This window comes from Oncorhynchus gorbuscha, linkage group LG10 (genome assembly GCF_021184085.1).
Source record: "Oncorhynchus gorbuscha isolate QuinsamMale2020 ecotype Even-year linkage group LG10, OgorEven_v1.0, whole genome shotgun sequence".
NCBI classification, from domain to species: domain Eukaryota; kingdom Metazoa; phylum Chordata; class Actinopteri; order Salmoniformes; family Salmonidae; genus Oncorhynchus; species Oncorhynchus gorbuscha.
Genome location: NC_060182.1, coordinates 44,158,095 through 44,183,897, shown reverse-complemented (window position 1 = coordinate 44,183,897; position 25,803 = coordinate 44,158,095). Strand labels below are relative to the sequence as shown.

Here is a 25,803-nt window from a genome sequence, read left to right as displayed (position 1 = left end):
GTATGGTTTTTTGTGTGCAAATGAACAAGCTTACGGACAATGTCAAATGTGACATAGCGAAGCACCGCAGTGAGTTGGGTGCGCAATCACGTGGGTACTTAACTGTTGACGCACAACTGGATTTGTTATCCCTTTCATGCCTTGCCTCCAGTCCACATTTACGATATCTGAAAGAGCTTCATTTAAAATGGCGTCAAACGGTTCTGTGAAAATAATTTAATCAGAAGCTACTGACAGATTTCTGGATTGTATCCTGCCTTGGAAAATCACGTAAGACACTGATGCCATTTGCAAACACGTACCGATGTGAGAGTGGATTCTCGGCCGTCACTAGCATGAAATCTAATTACAGGCACAGACTGTGTAGAAAATGATTTAAGACTGAGACTCTCCAATACATCATTGCAGAGTTATGTGCATCCTTTCCAGCACACCCTTCTCATTAACCTGTACTGAGTATTTCACCATTTTCATATGTAAGATGGCTAAATAAAGAGCACAATTGATTGATTATTATATTTGTGCCCTGGTCCTGTAAGAGCTCTCACTTCCCACGAGCCGGATTGTGACGACAACTCGCACTCATTCTTATGTTTAATGGTCCTTCTGTAGCTCAGTTGGTAGAGCATGGCGCTTGTAACGCCAGGGTAGTGGGTTCGATTCCCGGGACCACCCATACATAGAATGTATGCACACATGACTGTAAGTCGCTTTGGATAAAAGCGTCTGCTAAATGGCTTATTATTATTATTATTATTATTAATAAATGTATTGTATAGAGTGTGTGTTTGGCAGGCTTGCAATGATGGCAAGAAATAATATTTGAGAATGCGCTGACCCTGGTGCTAGAGGGGGTACGCAGCTGGAGGTTGAATGCTAGAGAGGATACGCAGCTGGATGTTGAATACTTGAGGGGGTACAACGTTTGGGAGCCACTGCTCTACAGTATACTTGCTTGTATTGTCACATATGGAAATTAGGCGAACTATTAGAATTGTATCAACCAGGAAATGGAAGGGCGTCTTTAAATTGGGGGAAGCTATGCCAGACACAGTATTTGCTGTGCTGAAATCTGGACCATTCCATGAAAATAACATAATGAACTATATCTGATCTCCTGACACATCTGTTAGCCCAGTCAGCTGCAAACCATATCTGTATGTTTATTCTAGTGTTCTCCTTTATCCACCCAATACGGTTGTTGTTTTTTGGCTATGATAAAAAAAGAACAGCATATCTGTTATGCAGTTTGTTCTGTCAAAATGAGCAGTTGTATAGCAAACATCCTCCTTTTTCCTCCAGGATTCAGCCGGGACTGCAGTGCAACAGCAATCCAGTGAGCCAAAGGAGAGAATCCCCCTGAGTCCCTCCCCTCCCAACTCCCACAACCCTTCACCACCATGACCACTGAACTAGGGAGCAGCCTGACCTCCATGGACTGGCTTCCCCAGCTCACCATGCGGGCGGCCATCCAGAAGTCCGACTCAGGGCATCATGGCCACGGGCCGGGCAAGAAGAGCACCCCGCTGGACCCGGGCACAACACTGGACCAGGAGGAGGCGGCCCAGCACAGGGACGGCAAGCCACCCTATAGCTATGCCAGCCTCATCACCTTTGCCATTAACGGCTCGCCACACAAGAGGATGACCCTCAGCGAGATCTACCAATGGATCTGTGACAACTTCCCCTACTACTGGGAGGCAGGCAGCGGCTGGAAGGTAAGTTGTGGAAATGGAGGAGTAGAAGTGTGAGGGTGCATTAAAGGGATGGTTAACTTAAGAATCAGTTTGTTTGGGATTGACGTCTGCAGTTTTTTGTGAACTCATGAAAGGTGTGATAACATTGAACTATTGCGTTAAGGAACTTACTTTACTAAATATCCTAGAAATACAGGCACACTGTATTGTGCATGTAAATTTGGTTGACTCCAGACGATGAAATATACAGTATAATCTGGCACATGAACTAATAGGTCCACTTCTCAGCCTCAAGCTGTAAACATTTGCTCCCAGATGTACCTGGCCCAGTGCAAAGATGCTGTGGTTGAAACGGTGAACTGCATCAAAGGGAACATAGTAATCACCTCGACTAATGAATTTACTATCAGCTGCACACAGTGGGAGACAGACATGAAGCCCAAGCAGTCTCTGGGTTCTTTGATTTGGAGAATATACTGTTAATGTACAACTAAAAGAGCTTGTACTACACACACACACACACACACACACACACACACACACACACACACACACACACACACACAGATGCACAGTCACTCACACTCACTCACGCACAGTGAGTAAGAGCGACTTCCAGCTCAGGTAGGCATACGTGTGCAGTCTACAGATTAGTGGGCTGGCTCAGCTAGAGAAGATGGGTATCGGAGTTTACTACCCAGTTCAAGCACACGTTTTCTTTGCATGATAATGTGGCTCAGGCAGGAGAGGCTGGAAACCAATGCTAACTCCTCTCCCATTTTGAACACAAGCGCTTTAGCCACAGGATGCACTGAGTGTAATCAGATAACTCGTCAAGGTCATAACACGTCCACATGGTATGAGGGAGCAGGACATGGGATGCATCCAAAATGGTCCCCCTATTCTCTTAACAATGTCGATGCTTTTGAAAAGTAGTGCACTACAAGGGAATAGGGTGCCATTTGGGATCTCAACAGCTTGTTTGATACCAGCTGTTATGGAAAAAGGTGCTCTGCTGCAGCTTTATAAGCCGCAATAAATGTTTTGTTTCATGTTACTATGAGCTATGATGACGTGTTTTTACATGCATACCTGCATATGTACTAGTGAAAGGGGGGAAAGAGTTACAAATCAGGATATTATTTTTGACTAAATCACAAAACTCCTGTTTTTTTCCTTCCTAGCTTGGTCTGCATCTTTTTAAACAGGGAGACAATTTGTTTTCAGCACTTCTATTTCTATGACTGATCAAATCTTGTTTTCTCATGGCTCTTTTTTCCCTCTGCAGCTGACCTATGGTGAGCAATATGTTTGAAACACTGATTTTATTGTGATTCAGAGTATCAAGTACCTATAGGTTCCGATACGATATGTATTGCGACTAACTGTCATGATATCATATCGTGAGATCCCTGGCAATTCCCAGATCTAATATGTACTTAGAAATATGTATATTAATAATAAAAATACATACACGCACTACTGTTCAAAAGTTTGGGGTCACTTAGAAATGTCCTTGTTTTTTAAATAAAATCACATTTTGTCCATTAGAATAACATCAAATTAATCAGAAATACAATGTAGAAATTGTTAATGTTGTAAATGACTATTGTAGCTGTAAACGGCAGGTTCTTTTTTTATTGGAATGTCTACAGAGGCCCATCAGCAACTATCACTCGTGTTCCAATGGCACGTTGTGTTAGCTAATCCAATTTTATAATTTTAAAAGGATAATTGATCATTAGAAAACCCTTTTGCAATTGATAGCACAGCTGAAAACTTTTGTCCTGATTTAAAAGAAGCAATACAACTTGCTTTCTTTAGACTAGTTGAGTATCTGGAGCATCAGCATTTGTGGGTTCGATTACAGGCTCAAAATGGCCAGAAACAAAGACCTTTCTTCTGAAACTCGTCAGTCTATTCTTGTTCTGAGAAATTAAGGCTATTCCATGTGAGAAATTGTCAAACTGAAGATCTCGTACAACGCTGTGTACTACTTCCTTCACAGAACAGTGCAAACAGGCTCTACCCAGAATAGAAAGAGTGGGAGGCCCCGGTGCACAACTGAGTAAGAGGACAAAGTACATTAGTGTCTAGTTTGAGAAACAGACGCCTGAATTCCTCAACTGGCAGCTTCATTAAATAGTACCCGCAAAACACCAGTCTCAACAGTGAAGAGGCAACTCTGGGATGCTGGCCTTCTAGGCAGAGTTCCTCTGTCCACTGTCTTGTGTTCTTTTGCCCATATTAATCTTTTATTTTTATTGGCCAGTCTGGGATATTACTTTTTCTTTGCAACTCTGCCTAGAAGGCCAGCATAAAATTATAAACTTGGATTAGCTAACACAACATGCCATTGGAACACAGGAGTGATGATTGCTGATAATGGGCCTCTGTACGCCTATGTAGATATTCCATTAAAAATCAAGCGTTTCCAGCTACAATAATCATCTACAACATTAACGTCTACACTGTATTTCTGATAAATTTGATGTTATTTTAATGGACAAAAAAATGTGCTTTTCTTTCAAAAACAAATATTTCTAAGTGACCCCAAACTTTTGAACGGTGGTGTACATTTCAACATCAGTGCCCTCAGGTGATATCCTAACAAAGCTACCAAGGTAACCCCTGCTACAACTAACACTGCCCATGAAGCACACTTCAAAATACCCCTCATTTTGTGTTGTAGTCCTGTTCCATTTGGTTACTATAGCATCCATCACCACGACTACTGCTTCTTCAGTTACTGTCCATACAGAGACTGCCTTGAGAATAGCTTTTGCATTGATTGTGTCTCCTGCACCTGATCTCCTATTGCCTTTGTTTCACTGATAGAGCGAGGACAGGATCTTTCAGATACCCCCTTACCTGTCTCCATATTCCTACCCGGTTTTCTCGCCAGCAACATCTCCAATGACATCCTATGTTCTGCTGCAGTCGGTATCTGTTGGATAATACTTCCTTGTGCTCTGGTTAGGTACGCATCTCGCACCCCAAGCGTGATCTACACCCCTTTTGTGAACACCCTCGTTAGTGTAAACATTTGAGTCCCGACGGTTGCTAAGCAGCCAACTTCTGATGCATTCCTGTTATCGTCACTCAGTCCCACTGCTGGTGGTTAGGAATGAGGGAGAGATTAGTGGGGTTGGAAGAGTGTCCAACCGTACAAAACTCTGAGTCACATGTTTCTTAAGCACACTCTTCAGGAGATGTGACTATTATTAGAGCAAATAACCCCTCACTGAACTTTGACAATTTAGTGTCTGAAATGACAACTCTATCTCTGCTACTCAAATCAAATCAAAGTTTATTTGTCACGTGCGCGTGCGCCGAATACAACGGGTGTAGACCTTACAGTGAAATGCTTACTTACAGGCTCTAACCAATAGTGCGGAGAAGAAAAAGTGTGTGTGTGTGTTTGTGTGTGTAAAGAAATAAAACGGTAAAAAAACATTTGAAAATAAGAGTAGCAAGGCTATATACAGACACCAGATAGTCAGGCTTATTGAGTTAGTATGTACATGTGGGTGTGGTTGAAGTGACTATGCATATATGATGAACGGAGAGTAGCAGTAGCGTAAAAAGAGGTGTTGGCGGGTGGTGGGACACAATGCAGATAGCCCGGTTATCCAATGTGCGGGAGCAATGCTTGGGTCAGGCCAATTGAGGTAGTATGTACATGAATGTATAGTTATAGTGATTATGCATATATAATGAACAGAGTAGCAGCAGTGTAAAAGAGGGGTTGGGGGAGCACACAATATAAATAGCCAAGAGTCTTATGGCTTGGGGGTAAAAACTGTTGAAGCCTTTTTGTCCTAGACTTGGCACTCCGGTACCGCTTGCCATGCGATAGCAGAGAGAACAGTCTGACTGGGGTGGCTGGGGTCTTTGACAATTTTCAGGGCCTTTCTCTGACACCACCTGGTGTAGAGGTCTTGGATGGCAGGCAGCTTTGCCCCAGTGATTTACGGGGCCGTACGCACTACCCTCTGAAGTGCTTTGCGGTCGTGCTCGGTGCTCCTTTTCCTGTAGTCCACAATCATCTCCTTAGTCTTGGTTACGTTGAGGGATATGTTGTTATTCTGGCACCACCCGGCCAGGTCTCTGACCTCCTCCCTATAGGCTGTCTCGTCGGTGATCAGGCCTACCACTGTTGTGTCGTCAGCAAACTTAATGATGGTGTTGGAGTCGTGCCTGGCCATGCAGTAGTGGGTGAACGGGGAGGACAGGAGGGGAATGAGCACTCACCCCTGGGGAGCTCCAGTGTTGAGGATCAGCGTGGTAAATGTTTTGCAACCTACCCTCACCACCTGGGGGCGGCCCGTCAGGAGGTCCAGGATCCAGTTGCAGAGGGAGGTGTTTAGTCCCAGATTCCTTAGCTTAGTGATGAGCTTTGAGGGTACTATGGTGTTGAACGCTGAGTTGTAGTCTATGAATAGCATTCTCACATCTGTGTCCTTTTGTCCAGGTGGGAAAGGGCAGTGTGGAGTGCAATAAAGATTGCATCATCTGTGGATCTGTTTGTCATCGGAAGAATCCCGGAACATGTTCCAGTCTGTGATAGCAAAGCAGTCCTGTAGTTTAGCATCTACTTTATCTGACAATTTTTTTATAGACAGTCACTGGTGCTTCCTGGTTAAACTTTTTGCTTGTAAGCAGGAATCGGGAGGATAGAGTTGTGGTCGGATTTACCAAATGGAGGGAGAGCTCTGTACGCATCTGTGTGTGGAGTACAGGTAATCTAGATTTTTTTCTCTCCCTCTGGTTGCACATTTAACATGTTGATAGAGATTTGGTAGAACTGATTTAAGCTTCCCTGCATTAAAGTCTCCGGCCACTAGGAGCACCACCTATGGGTGAATGGTTTGCTTATTTTCTTATACAGCTGGCTGAATGCGGTCTTAGTGCCGGCATCTGTCTGGTGGTAAATAAACAGCCACGAGAAGTATAGCTGAGAACTCTCTAGGCATGTAGTGTGGCCTGCAATTTATCATAATATACCCTACTTCAGGCGAGCAAAATCTAGAGACTTCCTTAGATTTCGTGCACCAGCTGTTGTTTACAAATATGCACAGACCACCCCCTCCCCCCCCCGGTCTTACCGGAGTGTGCTGTTCCATCCTGCCGGTGCAGCGTGTATCTCGGCCGTCATTCAGCCACGATTCCGTGAAACAAAGGACATTACAGTTTTTGATGTCCCGTTGGTAGGATATTCATGATCGTACCTCATCTAGTTTATTGTCCAATGATTGCATGTTGGCGAGTAATATTTACGGTAATGGCAGCTTTCCTAGTTGCCTTCTGCGGGTCCGGACGAGGCATTCGGCTCTTCTTCCTCTGCGTTGCTTCCTTTTGCGAATAATTGGGATGTCTGCCCTGTGGGGTGTTTGGAGAAGTCCTGCTTTGCTGCGCTTGGTGTTTCAACAATCTTTGTCTAATCCGAGGTGAGTGATCGCTGTCCTGATATCTAGAAACTATTTTCTGCCGTAAGATACGGTTGCAGAAACATTATGTACAAAATAATTTACAAATATCTCAAAAAAACCCACAACAGCACAATTGGTTAGGAGACCATAAAACGGCGGCCATCTCCTCCGGTGCCGTTTTTATCGCCGGACACACCATGATCTGGGTATGTGTGACGTTCAACTTGACTTCGTAGTAGTCTCTGTTGTGCACAGTTGGCTGTCCTTGATCTACTACGCGCTATCCCCTGTATCACTATACACAGAGGAGTGATATCGTTCCCCAGAGCCTCTGATACCCACTTCCGTAATCTATGACCCTTACAAATCTCCGCCCAAGTCTTATTCAATTCTGCTTTCCCAATTCCCTGTGACGTTAATACCTTGTTTTTACTCCATCGAATACACCAATGTCGGTCCTGCCAGAGTCTGCAACTAACGCCATTTATGCAAACATTCTGTCTCAAACACAGGCCCCGCCCGTATGTCCTTGGCCTCTAGCCACAAATACATTTGCACATCAATCATTCCATCCAAGCCATAACTACTGCTAGGCCACTTATATACACTGCTCAAAATAAAGGGAACACTAAAATAACACATCCTAGATCTGAATGAATGAAATATTCTTATTAAATACTTTTTTCTTTACAGTTGAATGTGCTGACAACAAATCACACAAATTATCAAAGGAAATCAAATTTATCAACCCACGGAGGTCTGGATTTTGAGTCACACTCAAAATTAAAGTGGAAAACCACACTACAGGCTGATCCAACTTTGATGTAATGTCCTTAAAACAAGTCAAAATGAGGCTCAGTAGTGTGTGGGGCCTCCACGTGCCTGTATGACCTCCCTACAACGCCTGGGCATGCTCCTGATGGTCTCCTGAGAAATCTCCTCCCAGACATGGACTAAAGCATCTGCCAACTCCTGGACAGTCTGTGGTGCAACGTGGCTTTGGTGGATGGAGTGAGACATGATGTGCTCAATTGGATTCAGGTCTGGGGAACGGGCAGGCCAGTCCATAGTATCAATGCCTTCCTCTTGCAGGAACTGCTGACACACTCCAGCCACATGAGGTCTAGCATTGTCTTTCATTAGGAGGAACCCAGGGCCAACCGCACCAGCATATGGTCTCACAAGGGGTCTGAGGATCTCATCCCGGTACCGAATGGCAGTCAGGCTACCTCTGGCGAGCACATGGAGCTCAAAGAAATGCCACCCCACACATGACTGACCCACTGCCAAACCGGTCATGCTGGAGGATGTTGCAGGCAGCAGAACGTTCTCCACGGCGTCTCCAGACTGTCACATGTGCTCAGTGTGAACCTGCTTCCATCTGTGAAGAGCACAGGGCACCAGTGGCGAATTTGCCAATCTTGGTGTTCTCTGGCAAATGCCAATGTCCTGCACGGTGTTGGGCTTGTAAGCACAACCCCCACCTGTGGACGTCGGGCCCTCATACCACCCTCATGGAGTCTGTTTCTGACCGTTTGGAGAGACATGCACATTTGTGGCCTGCTGGAGGTCATTTTGCAGGGCTCTGGCAGTGCTCCTCCTCGCACAAAGGCGGAAATCGCGGTCCTTCTGCTGGGTTGTTGCCCTCCTACGGCCTCCTCCACGTCTCCTGATGTACTGGCCTGTCTCCTGGTAGCGCCTCCATGCTCTGGACACTACGCTGACAGGCACAGCTCGCATTGATGTGCCATCCTGGATGAGCTGCACTACCTGAGCCACTTGTGTGAGTTGTAGACTCCGTCTCATGCTACCACTACAATGAAAGCACCGCCAGCATTCAAAAGTGACCAAAACATCAACCAGGAAGCATAGGATCTGAGAAGTGGTCTGTGGTCACCACCTGCAGAACCACTCCTTTATTGGGGGTGTCTTGCTAATTGCCTATAATTTCTACCCGTTGTATTTTCCATTTGCACAATATCATGTGAAATTTATTGTCAATCAGTGTTGCTTCCTAAGTGGACAGTTTGATTTCACAGAAGTGTGATTGACTTGGAGTTACATTGTGTTTAAGTGTTCGCTTTATTTTTTAAAGCAGTTTAGTTATAAACATCCTAAAACATGCTCGTGTCAATTAGAACAATCACTCAAATTCCACGCCACCTAGAAAAAAAATTGACTTGAACAGGGAAGAGAGAATACATGTTTAATAATTTCACACCACCCTTGATGAGATTGGGACCAGGACCATCCATCCGATCTGTTCTATGCCAATGGGATGCTAGTCTCCATGCCAGTCTCCTTCATCCTCATCCTTGGGTGTCCAAGTGAGACGCAGACTACAAGCCTTGTAAGTAGTTAATTGTACTGTATCATCCAGAAAGTCATATGTATTGATGTACTTTAACATAATTTTGATGACATCGTGAAACAAAACCCCCTACTATCAAGATCCCCATCATGGTTAACCCAAACTACCCTCTAGTGCAGGGGTGGGCAATTTCTAGTCCTCGGGCCTGATTCCAATAATCACCTAATAATGATCTTCAGTTTAGAATGCAATTTGATAAATTAGCTGTGTTTTGCTAAGGATGGAGAAAAAGTGGTACACCAATCAGGCCTTTGAGGACAGGAGTTGCTGGGGTCTCTGATCACCTCCTGCTTGAAGACACTAAAAGATTAGGTTTCCTGAGAAGAAACCCTCCCTAGACTCACTAGATTCTAGCAGTGCACTCTCCCCTCTCTTTGTGCTCTCCCCACAGCTTAGGGGTAGTGCTCTCTCTCTCTCCTTCTCCCCTTTCCTGAATCATAATTAAAACAATTGATCAATTATCCAACCCAAATTTAGAGGACCAGTCCTTAGTGCTTCATGTTGAGTCTATCACTCGGATTTAAGACTCCCAATTTAGCACACACCGACACTGTTAGAATGTACATTTACAAAAAGGGGACAATATATAGACATTTTGTAATATTTATATTACCAGCAGTAACCTTTCATCACAACCACCATTTATCCCTGTATTACACTGTCGTGAGTGGCATGTTAAATGACAGATCGGTATCTCAATGCATTTTTATCTAAATTACAATACATTTCTCAGTGTGCAGACCAACACAATCAACCTGATACCCCAAATAAACAGTTAGGGCAACCCTAAATAATCTTACGGGCACAGTTGACCACCCCCCTCCTTCCCGGGAGTCATTCTTCTGCCGTCTCTTAATTTTCTTCCTCAGACAGCATTGCAGTTCATCTCCCAATGGCACATATGTAACTCATGCCTTTTGATATCCCAATTTCAAAATCAGGGGAATAATCTGAATCTCTCACCTGAGCCTCCACCTCCACTGTGTCTCGTCCATTTTCCCACCAGCGCATCAGCAGCATGATAAGAGTTTGAGCATTATCTCTCTCCATGCTCACTTCACAAGTGCACTCTCAGGACCCATGCCGCACTCCTGACACTTGTACATAGGTTGCTGGTTCGGTCTCGGGTAGGAGTGGTGAAAGACGAGGCTGTAGTGAACACCTTTGTCGCCATTACTTCAGCCGGTTAGAGGGTGTGAAGCTCACACTGTCCTCACTAGTTATTATCTAGATACCATCTGGAGTCACTATCGCCTCAACTTCGAGAGGACAGACCAAAACAACACTTTAAGGCATTTCAAATTCAGAAAGTCCAAACAACTATTCACTGTATGACACTTATTACATTCCCAATGTTCTCAATACAAAATTCCGAAGACAAATGTCAGTGTACCAACACACTGTTGAAACCATTTTTCAAATTGGCTTACACTCCCTTATCATATTGGTGACCTCACCGTATAGTTACAGGGTCAGGGAGGTAGAGGGCTAACACTTAGGGAGAAATCCTGTCCATACAGCAGACCCAATCTGGTGAGATTTGTATTGAAACAAAACTACAAAACAGCAGCGATACACTCATTCATATTATACTTAAATCTCTCCCAATGTCTCTATCCTTTCTCGTGAGGGTCAGGCCTCGCCAGAAAGTCAAGACTAAGGTTATTCAACACCAAGTATTTTCTTTTCCCTTTCTTTCACTGTACTTCAAATGTCTGGTTTACATTGTATTATTCAGTGCCTTATCATTACGTGGGTGCAACCAACATTTGAACAATAGATATCCTTTGCCCATTAACCTGTGAAGACCCTACTAAAACCAAATTAAAAGACCCCACACAATTAAATCAGACACGGTATTAAACTTTTCACATGTACCAACAAACGGGTGTGATTCTACAGTGGTCCCTGCAGCTTACGCTCAAACAAGTTTGACTAGAACACTTATTTAGGACGTCCAGCTTTGATCAGCGTTTGACCTAAGCCCCCCCCCCTATTTTTCACATTTTGCACAAACACAGTCCTTACAAAGTTATGTCCTGAATGTGACCAGTTTTATTTTTGGATGCAATGTTCAGACATTCACAGAAGTAGCAACAGCAGCAGCAACCCAGTCATCCAAACCAGAAAATGTAAGCTATATTTGTCCTAGCGCTAACTGAGGAAATATTGATGTAACACATATTTAGAAAACTCTCAGCTGACAGAAACCACAATCTGAATTAGCTAATAGTAATTACTATTTTATAATTCATCACATCACGGTTGAGCTCAACATTGATGGAAATAGTTGCGTAAAAACACTTTCTAGATATTGAAAGTAATCCGATGATGGTTAGTTTGTACGCACCGCCATGTTAGTTTTTCGCATCAACCAAAGATGAGAGGAGACCAGATGAGTTTGGGCTGTTTGCAGTATGCATGTTGAAGGGGGTGTGTGGTCTACGATCATTCACTTCCAGAAGTTTACCCGACTGATCAGTGAACCATTATAACATATTTAGTCTGACAGGCGTTTACGTAACACCCATAATGCAATGTATGATGTCAGCAAACATGGCACCACACATAGCTGGCAAATAGCTTAGCATTAGCTCATTTGTCCATTACAATCTATGCAATAATCAAAATGCATTATTTGTCACCAGTACTTAAATGTGAATTATACTGTAAATGCATACGTAACGCTACATTAGAAATGACAACACAATTTACAGAATATAAGGAACGCACACATGTCAAGTTATTATTTGTAAGAAAAAAACAATGGAGGCAAAACGAGCACCAGCCAGAAAATTTGCCAGTTCGTGCAAGACTGTGCAAATGTCTGCATACTTGATGTGCGGAAATGGGGAAGGGCTCTCCTCGAAGAGGGAAGTTTGTCCTTCTCAGTAAAGCCTCAAACAAACATAAAATTGTCCAACACTGAAATGGACTATTTCTATGTGAATTAACGAGGCAGAACACCCCTCAATTCAAACTGTTAAAAATACAACTTGTTAGAAATAATTTGAAATTGGCAAGTTGAAACAGCCTAAAGATGATTAGCAGGCAGCGCGGGTTAACTGCCCTGTTGCGTAACAATCACATTTTGGAACAGTTGAGTGCATTCTGACATCACCTGCATAAAACAACTCATGCTGGAGCAACCGTTAGCGATATTAGGGAAACTCTCATATGAAAAGGTTAACACCACTTAACAAATATTCCTAAGTTTTTGGCTTGTGTGTGTGCTGGTGGGTGTGCTGGTGGGTGTGCTTAAATTAAAGCTCCCTTTACAACCGGATCTGGGTACTTTTGTACTTTATAACACTGCAGAATTTCACTAACTGCTCTCCAAAGACGACAGCCTCGGGAAGAATTTCAACGAGAGAGATGAGGACACCCCATCCTCTCCTGGAAGAGAAAATGTAAATGTCATTGGTATTCAATATGCTAAATCTTAATCAACAACACACAGGTTTTTAATTCCAAACAAAACAGAAGCAATTCTGTTCACCAGGTGTCCACTGTCCTCCCTCCATTCATGAATACTTTGTTTTAATCCATCCCAACGTTTATGTAGCTTAACTACCCTTCGACATGGCGACATTCCTCTCACCACCGAGTAACAATTTACTCCCGTATATGACCTATGTCTCTCTCTTCCCCATGATTTTGCGTAACCACAGCACTACAACATTTAAGTAATTTTAGGTTTGGTAACTCGAATACTGTCGCTTGACAGAATTGCTTTTTCAAAATTCTACAAACAATTACTCAATATTAACTCCACTCTCATTTCTCGTGACCCCTCCTTCCTTTCGTCAATTCTATACAGCTATATCAGAAAAAGACAGAATAAAGTGTCTCATGAGATAAAAAATACGGTTTTCTGAGTTTGCAAGGAGTGTTTGGCTGTGCCAATTTGAACTTGTTACCTTTTTTAGAATCCATTCCCCTGTCATTTCGTATAAACATGGATAATAGTTGTATTGCTTTCGATTCTGCCCCTGTTACCTTGCTGAGTGTCATACTTTTTCCTGTTGTAAATGTTGCCTATTTCGAGCTTCCTTGAGCCTTGCTCTCAAGTGTCTGCTGTTTTTCTTCTGCTAATGTGGCAAACGCCTGAATCACAGCATTCCCTCCAGAGGGAGCGGGTGCAGTAGGTTCCCCTGCTGCCCTACACTCACTTTTCCAATGACCCACGGCCCCACACCTAAAACAGGGCTCTGACGCCTATAACGCCGTGGGACTGATTCACTGCCCTTTCCTCCTTGTTTCTTTGTCTTACCTTGGTCATTGAAACCACTGTTAGTGACTTTGACTGTGGCTGTATTAACCACACGCGCGGTTGTGAAGTGAGCAGAATTAGATTCCACTCTTAAGGCCGGCTGTACTATTTCATCCCAGTGAAAATGTTGATCCACCACCCCCGCAATAGCCGATCCGATAACAGATTTACTTGCTGGTCTATTGCACTTTTGATTTTTCCTTTGTCATTGTGCCAACTCACAACAGCATCTCTGAATTCATTATTAGATTTGAATTTTTCGTCCGCATGGAAGTGCTGACCAATTTTATCCACTTTGCTCAATTTAACCATTACTTGAGCAGAATTGCTAGTTTCATTGTGCACTTCTTTTAGTGCATCCATGGCTTTACTATAGTTTTCCTCTTATATTCCCCCTTTTCGGGAGTGTCAGAAACCACGGATGCCACTCCAATGGTGGCTATTTCTGCACCTCCCTCAACGTTGTTTATGATGTTAGGATTTCCTCATTCACGGCTCTAATACACACCCTCTGCTAACTATTTTCAAAGATGGTAATACCCACTTCCCCGGAGAGTAGTTAGGGTATTTGTGCATATTAATTAGTCACGGCACCTGATACCTTGTATTTGAACCAATACTGAAGCATCTGCTAATTTACTACTGGTGAATACGGCTGACCTAATGTCTTACACCAGTGTTACACCTCAAATATGACTGTCAACACACAACCACAATTATTCACAGTTGTCTCCCTATTTCCACAATCTGCATAAACCTACCTTACTCATTGTTATCGTTTTGCTTTTCTAACCATGAATGTGAAACCTTTTGTCACCATCCACATTCCCTCCTGTTGACTTTCTCATGGACTACTTCTCTACAACCTACAGGGACCACCCTGTCCGGGACGACTTGCCCTGTCCGGGACTTCTTGCCCTCCACAGGGACCGCCCTGTCCGGGACTTCTTGCCCTCCACAGGGACCGCCCTGTCCGGGACTTCTTGCCCTCCACAGGGACCGCCCTGTCCGGGACTTCTTGCCCTCCACAGGGACCGCCCTGTCCGGGACTTCTTGCCCTCCACAGGGACCGCCCTGTCCGGGGACTTGCCCTCCACAGGGACCGCCCTGTCCGGGGGACTCTTGCCCTCCACAGGGACCGCCCTGTCCGGGACTTGCCCTCCACAGGGACCGCCCTGTGCCCTCCACAGGGACCGCCCTGTCCGGGACGACTTGCCCTCCACAGGGACCGCCCTGTCCGGGACGACTTCCTGCCCTCCACAGGGACCGCCCTGTCCGGGACGACTTGCCCTCCACAGGGACCGCCCTGTCCGGGACGGACGACTTGCCCTCCACAGGGACCGCCCTGTCGCCACAGGGACTTCCTGCCCTCCACAGGGACCGTCCCCTGTCCGGGACGGACGACTTGCCCTCCACAGGGACCGCCCAGGGACCACCGAGTCCGCGACTTCTTGCCCGCCACAGGGACCACCGGGTCCGCGACTTCTTGCCCTCCACAGGGACCGCCCTGTCCGGGACGGACGACTTGCCCTCCACAGGGACCGCCCTGCCCGCCACAGGGACCACCGAGTCCCGACTTCTTGGCCACAGGGACGGACCGAGTCCGCGACTTGCCCTCCACAGGGACCGCCCTGTCCGGGAGGGACGACTTGCCCTCCACAGGGACCGCCCTGTCCGGGACTTCTGAATAAACTCAAGCTTTTAGATTTGTATCCTATAATTAGTTATTTATCCTATGACTCACCTCCCCAAGTCAGACTGAGTGTAGGAACTGTGCCTACCTTGTTTATTTTTGCGCCCGCTCCTGCTCCACTGATTTGGACTCTCCAGTTTGTTTGACTGTTAATCGTGGAAAATCCTGCTGACAATGCCAACTGTTTGGTTCAGACAGAGTGAAAAACTGACAACTAGTCAGAGCTCAAACCAGGTTTATTCACCCACTGGGTCAAACATTTGAAAAGACAAAGATATGGTTCCACCAGCACAACTATTTATACCCTCCTATTAGTCTTCTCCTAGCACACATAGGCAGCCAATACATCTCTGGTGCTAGGCAGGAAATTACGTTGTGTGTGTGTGTGTGTGTGTGTGTGTGTGTGTAATAGAACTGTTCCTTGTCACTTCATCTGACCTGACCTGACCTCAGCCCACCTTCTCCCTAATCCACGGCTATCCAACCTTATCAGCGACTGAAACCAGACTGTTGCCCTTTTGTCCTCTCCTTTTGTCCTCTCCATGAGATTTAACAACTACATTATACATGAATAAGTATATATTTAAAGTTAGAATCCAACACCTTGATTAACCAGGTCAATCGATGTCATGGAAAGAACAGGTGTTCCTATTGTTTTGTACACTCAGTGTAGACCCTTTATCTTCACCATAGCCCACACATCACTCTCTTAGACCTATTCACTTTGACTAGGTTAGGGCCCTATAAAATCTGTGATAAATAGATGGACGGAATCACAGAATCCAGACAATAAAACGGAAATCAACAATATTCAAAAATGTATTGAACTTAGTAGGGAATCAACTAAATGTATTAATTTGCCCAGTTGATCACAAGACATGAACAGAAGGCAGCAGTGATTTTGTATTTCTTGTAACTTTCTGATGAGGCAATGACAATTCCCCGTCTGTATGTGCAGTGCACGCAGCTACCACTTTGTGTAGCCATTAGCGATGATGCTAATAAAACATCTTGGAATAGATGGAAAGGCTTCCCCTTAAACCTTGTCAATGAAATGTTAACTACAAAGTATAGTATCTATACATACCTGGCAGAATGATACAGTATCATGATTATTTGCATCAATCCAATTGCTGTGGACTTAAAACATTGAATTTAGTTGTTTTACTATTTTAAAAAGTGTGATTTGAGTGAACCTGAAAAAACAAGGGACAATGGAAACCTGGGAAAAAAATATATACACGTTTTATAGGGCCCTATTACTGTCAATCCCCCAAAAGCACTGTCACACATTGCACTCTTAGCTAATAGCTCCAGCACGCTTATGTCACCTTCTGGCCTATATCCTCTAGCCATCTGCAGAAAAGCTCCAGCCTCTCTTTTTGTGTATCTGAAAACCCCACATTTTTCAAACTGGCTCTTGTCATGCTTCAGCATAAGCCTTACGTAACAGCCTGCAACCCTTTACTCTTCATAGATATTACTAAAGCAGAGTTCTAACTAATAATAGTCACAATGATTATAATCTTGAATCCCCACAAACCCAAATGTATCCAGAGAACGAGGAAGTAGTCTATGATGTAAATTCGACAATCTGCTTTTCCACCTTATGCGGTCTTACACCAAGATTAATTTAGAAGCTGGGCAGTAGCAAAGCCCCAGGTGTGCCCAATAAGCTACTTATTCACTCAACTCCATCATGAATGGGCGGATGCGGCAGCGAATCACATTAGCTCTATTCCCATTGTAGCCACTCAGTGCATTATTGTCAATGCCATCGTGTCGGGTTATGACAAAATCATCCCATTCCGCGAGAGCGGCACGGTCTCTCGTCGTGGTAACGGTTTATGCTCTGGTACAGCTGGGGGGGGGGCTGGCTTACTACAGTAAAGTGACTGGTGAAGAGGCCTCATTGTGGAGAGGTGCTCAGTCTTCAGCTTTCTATATCTGTCTTCTGGGAGACCAATGATGTCACTGCTTGGAGTAGTAGACAAAGCTGTCGTCTTGTGTGTGAGAAGCCTGGTGGTTTTTAATACAGGGATATGTGTGTCTGTGTGTGTGTGTGTTTTGGATCATGGTTTAATCTCTTTGGAAAACTGTCCAGCATAGGATGCCATGGACATAAATTCATTTATTTCAGGTAGTCCCTCTGCTGCATTCTCAAGTAAAGGACACATACTTCACTCTCAAACTCAGCCCTACTCCGACTCCTTTTCCTCTTCGTACCATAGGCGTTCAGCTCACATAAGAGGTGGGGAGAGGATTGAGACAGTGAGGAGCAAATGAAGACCCAACTGTTGATAGAGCGGGAGGGAGAAATGGGAAATAGAGCGAGAGCGCAGTACTCCGTCGTCTTCTCTCCCCAGTGGTATTATTAGGAGCCCTGAGGGAGAAGACCGTTCATGACAGCCCCTCTGGAGCTTTACTGTGTTATAATGTAGGTACAGGGGCTACACACCAACAAATGCACATCTTGTTTGATATAAACTGAGTGTAGAAAACGTTAGGAACACCTTCCTAGCATTGAGTTGTGCACCTTTTTACCCCCAGAACAGTCTCAATTTGTTGGGGCATGGGCTCTAAAAGGTGTCAAGCGTTACCCATGTTGACTCCAATGCTTCCCAAAGTTGTCTCAAGTTGGCTGAATGTCCTTTGGGTGGTGGACCATTCTTGATGCACACGGGAAATTGTTGAGCTGGAAAACCCCAGCAGTGATTCAGTTCTTGACCCACTCAAACCGGTGCGCCTAGTACCATACCCCATTCAAAGGCACTTAAATCATTGTCTTGCCCAGTTAACCTCCTGAATGGCAAACATTCACACTCTGTCTCAAGGCTTAAAAATCCTTCTTTAACCTGTCTCCTCTCCATCTAAACGGATTGAAGTGGATTTAACCAGGTCAGTCTGTCATGGAAAGAGCAGTACCTAATGTTTTGTACACTAAGTGTGTTTTTTAAATTATATATATATATTATTTTTATACCCAAAATCCAATTATATTCAATGATGTTAGCCATGGCATGCTTTATGTTTAGTACTGCTTAATCACATACTGTATCACAAATGCACTGTCACCATTTCATAATCAACCATCTAATACTGTTAGACTTTTCTTGACCTGGAAAACAATAGAGCACAGCGAAATAGTTCTAGTTGGCCTAACAGGTGCCTGGGAGGGTGTGTGGCAGGTAATGTGCCCTGAGGTAAAATATTTACTTGTTTTAATCATACAGACAGAGTGAAAAATGATACTGTCCTATTTCGCAACAAAGCCTCCTTCACTCACGCCGCCAAAAACAGCCTCGTAAAACTGACTATCCTACCAATCCTCGACTTCAGTGACGTCATTTACAAAATAGCTTCCAATACTCTACTCAGCAAACTGGATGCAGTTTCTATCACAGTGCCATCCGTTTTGTCACCAAAGCCCCTTATACCACCCACCACTGTGACCTGTATGCTCTAGTCGGCTGGCCCTCACTACATATTCGTCGCCAGACCCACTGGCTCCAGGTCCTCAAAGTCTATACTAGGTAAAGCTCCGCCTTATCTCAGCTCACGAATACAACACCCACCCGTAGCACGCGCTCCAGCAGGTATATCTCACTGGTCATCCCCAAAGCCAACACCTCCTTTGGCCGCTTTTCTTCCAGTTCTCTGTTGCCAATGACTGGAACGAATTGCAAAAATTGCTGAAGCTGGAGACTTATATTTCCCTCACTAACTTCAAACATCAGCTATCTGAGCAGCTAACCGATCGCTGCAGTTGTACATAGCCCATATGTAAATAGCCCATCCAATCTACCTACCTCATCCCCATAGTTTTTATTTACTTTGCTGCTCTTTTGCACACCAGTATTTCTACTTGCACATCATCTGCTCATCACTCCAGTGTAAATTTGCTAAACTGTAATTACTTCACTACTATGGCCTATTTATTGCCTTACCTCCATTTGCACACACTGTATATGGACTTATTTTTTCTTCAATTGTTATTAACTGTACACTTCTTTATTCCACGTGTAGCTCTGTGTTGTTGTTTGTGTCACACTGCTTTGCTTTATCTTGGCCAGGTCGCAGTTGTAAATGAAAACTTGTTCTAAACTAGCTTACCTGGTAAAGGTGAAATCATTTTAAAATAACAATGTTGCTGTGAAGACATGCCTAACAGCCCTCCCTGTTCTCTTCTCTCTCTCATCCCTCCCAGAACTCAATACGGCATAATCTGTCCCTGAACAAGTGTTTTCTCAAAGTACCTCGCTCTAAAGATGACCCTGGAAAAGTAAGTATTCCCTGACCACTATAGTCTGAGTACATATTTCACCTTAAATGACCACATGTTTTGGTAGGAGAAAACAGTCAAGTGTGTTTTCTATCAAATCGCCCACAATTGAGGTTGAAAATGATGCGTCATTTTGACATGCTCACACTCCTCCATGCACAATGAGAAGAATGAGGAAAACCAATGGAAAGAGGAATTGTTTGAGGATTTCTGGAGGAAAGACTGTACAGGCCGTGATTAGAAGAAAAAAAAAGCACAAAGGTGAGGTAGAATAATTCGGGACATTGTAACTGATGTGGACAGTGTTAATTACACTAAAATACACATTTAATAGCTAAAAAGTGCATTGTTTAAAATCTGTGCATTATTTGAATAAGTGCATGCATTAATGATGATCAACTCTAATGAAAACAAATTCTAAAAATAATATTGGCAGCAGTTGCAGGAGCTTTCCATTTGATTTACCAGCTGAAAAGAACTCTGAACATTCTAAACAGCAACGTTTGTTTGTGATGCTAAGGGACAACCCAGAGACAATTGCTGATTATACCCTAATTGGAGACCAGAATTAAATCTCTGACCTGCTCTTCTATACAATGCATACTGCTGCTTGGTATTCTGCCGCATGTAGGTACTTTGGCCATGCCAGAAAGGGAGGAATCACTAATGGTTCGACAGATCTTGGTATATGAAGAAGAGCCTGATAATCAACTATTCACCAGTAACCCTTTGACGCGTACAATCACATATTTGTGATCATTGTTGAGTGATCCCTGCAGCTTACGATCTCATATGTGATTGGAACAGTAGTAACATAACGTATGATGCAACAAATGCGCCTAAACACCATTGTCTGAACAGCATCTAAATATGTTTTGGTACTGATGGAAAATAGGTCTTAAAATGTATTCCTCAATTTTACACTTTATTGTAAAAGATAAATGCATCATCCATGCATCACATGGAACACATCAACAGCCAAACTCATTCCATAAACTAGTCTAAATAACAGGGAACCTGTTTTTTTGTTGTGACTTAGATGAAGATCAGTTCTAATTTTATGACCAATATATGTAGAAATCCAGATAATTCCAAAGGGATCACATACTTTTTATTGCCACTGTATAATGTGAAGAAAATAGCCTAATAGTTTATCAATGTTTTAAGTTATGCGTACAGAACTGTTGCGTCAGCCTCATTGCATACATTTTTTTTATGCTAGTGGCTGTATTAATTTGATCTATCGCATCCAACAACTGTTCCAGACTATGTTTGGAATATTTATTAGACTGACATAGGCTTGTGCTTTTGCAGTTCGTTAGGCCTACTCATCTTGTTGGCTGACAAAGTAAATGTGGACAGTTCTTCCAATATCTTCAATATGCACCTCGGAATTGCATAAGGATGTGCACAGTTGCGCCCCCGATGTGTCTGTCTTCACTTGTAGCCTGTGAGAAAGAACCCGATCACGTGATGGAGAACCGTGTGCGTGAGAGGTGCAGGAGCAGGCAGCACTCAAGGAGAAGGGCTGCAGAAGGCATGGATTATTTTAGGGTGAATTACAGCCACAAAGCGGATGCCGCCAGGAAATTCAAGACATTATCAGGAGCTTCTCAAATTGTGAGAGACTGACGAAGTGCGTACAAGCTGTGCAATAAACAAAGCAGAGCTCATGCCTTTCAAGTGACTTTTTTCAAATCATCATTAGTCCCATCATACAGCCTTACAATGTATTCCAAATTAAAACATGTAGAACAACTAAAGTTAAATTACTTACAAATTAAGCGTATAGGAGAACCTATTTCTTTGTTAACCGCTCAACACAGAATAGCCGCATGTGCACTCATTTGGAGATAATATCCTTTATTTTTTTTCAGCATTGTTCAATTTTATTCTTCATACTATAAAATAATGCTACCAAATTTAAGCAAATATTCTCTGCTAAATGAACTAGTGTAGCCCACAGCCATATGGCATAGCCAGATCAGGACCTAACATAAGGACAACTCCGAGTATGCTATTCTGTTCTTCTGAAATAGTCTACATTTTCTTCACATGTGTCTTTAGACTTGTCTAAAATAAATAATGGATTTATTGTGAAGGTGTAAGCTATATTATATGGATTTATTAGAGATTTGAAAATGTAGATGCGCCAAAGGTCTGCATCAGTGGCATGTATGTGGAAGCCAGGATATGCTTTGTTTGTTAATTAACGGTCAATAACCGTGAGACTGACAGTTATTTCCTTGACAACCAGCGGCTGACGAAATATTTGACTCCAATGGGGAAATTTCTCTGAGATCAACTGCTATTCCCTGGCATGTCAATCAGTAAGCCACTGTATTGTGCCCAACAACAGCAAATGCCTTAGTCTGTCAAGCAACAACTTAAATGGGTCTGAACATATTGTAATTCACAAATGATTGAGGGCAATGAGAGGACATGTAGCTCCTGCAAAGCAGCAAGTGGCAGCCAGAGCTGCAGAGAGATTTCCTAATACCAAAATCACAATGTCTGCCGTGTTGCCCGTGTTGTGCCCTTCCACATTATTCAGAGCAACAATGCTGAGGTGTCTAGATGCTGTACGCTCTCAGACAATGTTTACCTAGCAAACCACCGTGACATTCACCCCCAGCTGATGTATGACCTAGTACACTTTGAACAAACAGGGTGTCAAGGTGTTTGCTAGGAAACTGAAAGTGCTCTGGGACAAAGCAAAACCCAAATAAGAGGAACTCAGTCACGATCTTGGAGGATGTATGGCAATCAGCCCCCACCCAGAGAGACCACTATATACCACCGGGCCACATCCAGAGAGACCAGCTCCACCCTGCACCATTGGGCCCCTTCCAGACAGGCGAACTCCACCATCGGGCCCCTTCCAGACAGACCAGCTCCACCCTGCACCACCGGGCCCCTTCCAGAGAGGCCAGCTCCACCCTACACCACCGGGCCCCTTCCAGAGAGAGGCAAGCTACACCATTAGCCCCCAACAAGTGGTCAGCACCTCGCTACCTACCCCCCATGCTAACAGGACAACACCCCAATCAGAAAACCAACAGTCCAGAAGTGGCACGAAGAATAGAGCACCCTACTGCAGCTGACCTAAACCAGAGAAGGCATCTGCAGAACATAATATTCAACAAATCCATGAATTCCTTTTTTGTAAGTATCAGAAATAGACTTATTAGAATTACATCCTATTATCATTGAGTTCAGTTTTAGATAAGTTACCCTGGAAAGGGTTAAAGTTAGCTCATGTAAATATATTTAGCCTCAAAAACAAAGTTCATGAGATTAGTAATTTGCTAATTGAGACACTCTTAAGCCTGTGTCAAAAAAGAAATTTGGACACAATTTGTGTGACATCTTAAGCAACATTGCTGACACACGAAGAAATTCAAACACAATTGCATGCAACACTCAATTGTGTCATACATCATGGTTTCATCAAATAAAACAATGTATCACATGCGCCGTATACTGGTATAGACTTTACAATGAAATGCTTGCTTACGAACCTTTCCCAACAATGCAGTTTCTAAAATAATAATCCCAAATAAAATAGCAACCAACGCAAGAGTAATACATAAAATACACAAGAATGGAGCTATATACAGGGAGTACCAGATCAGTGTGCAGAGGTCCTTCTGTAGCTCAGTTGGTAGCTCAGTTGGTAGAGCATGGCGCATGTGACGCCAGGGTAGTGGGTTCGATCCCCGGGACCACCCATACGTAGAATGTATGCATACATGACTGTAAGTCGCTTTGGATAAATGCGTCTGCTAAATGGCATATATTATTATTATATATTAGGTAGATATCTACATGAAGACAGGGTAAAGTGATTAGGCATCTGGATAGATAAGAGTAGAAGCAGCAAATGATGTTTGTGTGTTGTGTTTGACTGTGTAAAGAATTTGTGTGCGTGTGTGGGCGTCGGGGCAGTGTAGGGTCAGTGCAAGATAGTTTGGGTACAATTAATTGACAATTTAGCAGTCTTATTGCTTGGTGGTAGAAGCTGTGTCGGAGCCAGTTGGTCCGAGAGCTGATGCTCCGGTATCATTTGCCAGACTGTAGCAGAGTGAACAGTCTATGGCTTGTTTTCGGGCCTTTCTCTGACACCGCCTGATATAAAGGTCCTGGATGGCAGGGAGCTCAGCCCCAGTGATGTACTTGGCTGTCCGCACAGACCTTTTGGAAGCGCTTTGCGGTCAAGGGCGGTGTAATTGCAATACTAAGCGGTGTTGCAGTCTGGCATTATGCTTTCGAAGGTGCAGCTGTAGAACTTCTTGAGCCTCTTGAGAGCGAAGAGGCAGTGCCGTTCCCTCTTCGCGACTGTGCGGGTTTATGTGGACCATATTAAGTCCTTAGTGATGTGGATGTCAAGGAACTGAAAGCTCTCGACTCGCTCCACATCAGCCATGTGGATGTGGGCGTGCTCTCCCCTCTTTCTCCTATAGTCCACGATCAGCTCCTTAGTCTTACTGATGTTGATGGAGAGGTGGTTGTCTTGGCACCACACTGTTAAGTCTCTTACCTCCTCCCTGCAGGTTGTTGACTCATCGCCGTTCATTTGCTCACTTATTATTGTGTCACTCGTCCACCTAATGCCCGCATTCTCCACCAATGTGAGCAAGTAATGCAGGGGTGTCAAAGTCAAATGGACGGAGGGCCAAATAAAAAATTTAGCTACAAGCCGAGGGCCGGACTGTTCGAATGTTCATTGAAAATTTTTTAAATGATGCATATAGTCTAGTGAACCTAATTGAACCTACTGAAAACCTAACAAATATATTCCAATATGATCAGATAAATAAAGCAATATTTTCTTATGGCTCTGTCAGTAATCTTTAATTTTCAACAGACACAAAAGACAAATTTCCTTTATATAAAAATCCCCATAACATGAACATTAAATGAAAGAAACCGAGTATTCAAGGCACCATCAGTAGCCTATATTTTCTATTTTAGCAAAAAGTGGGCTAAATTTACTTCAAAGAAAAAAACAATAATAGCAATTTTCTATCATCCACTCAACTGAAATATTTTTAAAATATAATTGGATTGAAATACAATAAAATAAAGTGCAAAAATCTATTAATCAAAAACAACACTTTGTTTAAGGAGAAGTAACATGCAGTGAAAACAAATATTAAACTTTAACTTTTAAACTTGAACTGAGTAAAAACTCTAAATATGTGATTGCACAGTAATGTTCACTTGTTTGAGGTTGAGGGTGATACTTGGTGGTGTCCCATCTTTTCCACAAGTTCATCAATGTTCGGGGTAAGGCTCTGAGCTGAGGAAATCCTCAGAATTGAGTGGAGGTGTTCAGCAGTAAGTCGACTTCTGTGTGATGTTTTGTTCAAGTTCATCAAAGAAAACAGTTGTTCACACAGGTATGTGCTGCCAAACATAGACAACGTTTGAGCAGCCTGGATGCAGCTGGGGCATTGTGTCGGGGAGGAAACGGGCGAACTCCGCAGCACCCACTGCCGCATATTTTGCCCTCAGTGCATCATTGCATTGGAGGTCAATCAACTCCATTTGGAGGTTTGGTGGTGAGCTTTCCACGTCAACAGCAAATGGGTTACCGAGCAGTTCCAACCTGCTTTTTTGTGCTTCAAAGTCAGCAAATCGGCGTCGAAAGTCAGCGGCAAGCGTACCTATTTTATCAGCCAACTGTGCGCTCGGGAACGCACTGGTAGAGAGCTTCTCTTTCATGGTCTGGCAGCTGGGAAAGTGGCTCAAATTTTCTTTCCGCATCTGCGTCTCCCACAGAGTCAGTTTGGTTTTAAATGCCTTCACTGTACTGTACATATCAGAGATGACACGATCCCGACCCTGCAGCTGCAAGTTCATTGCATTCAGATGTAATGTCACACAGAAAAGCCATTTCACACAGAAACATTTCGTCTCGGAGTTGTGTTGTGTCTTTCCCTTTGCTGTCCAAGAACAGACAAATCTCCTCACGAAGCTGAAACATCTTTGAAGCACCTTTCCCTGGCTTAGCCATCGCACCTCTGTGTGATAAGGCAAATCACCATGCTCC

General features: G+C 43.7%; 1 protein-coding gene across 2 annotated transcripts in view; it reads left to right on the top strand.

Moving 5' to 3' along the window:
- LOC124046164 (forkhead box protein J3-like) overlaps positions 1 to 25,803 on the top strand; it is a 97,992-nt gene that overhangs the window by 32,951 nt on the left and 39,238 nt on the right. For both annotated transcript variants that reach the window (XM_046366241.1, XM_046366240.1), the window contains 2 exons: positions 1,303 to 1,718; positions 19,674 to 19,748. In XM_046366241.1, coding sequence (XP_046222197.1) covers positions 1,401 to 1,718; positions 19,674 to 19,748 — 393 coding nt within the window. In that variant the 5' untranslated portion in view covers positions 1,303 to 1,400. The remainder of the gene's footprint in view (positions 1 to 1,302; positions 1,719 to 19,673; positions 19,749 to 25,803) is intronic.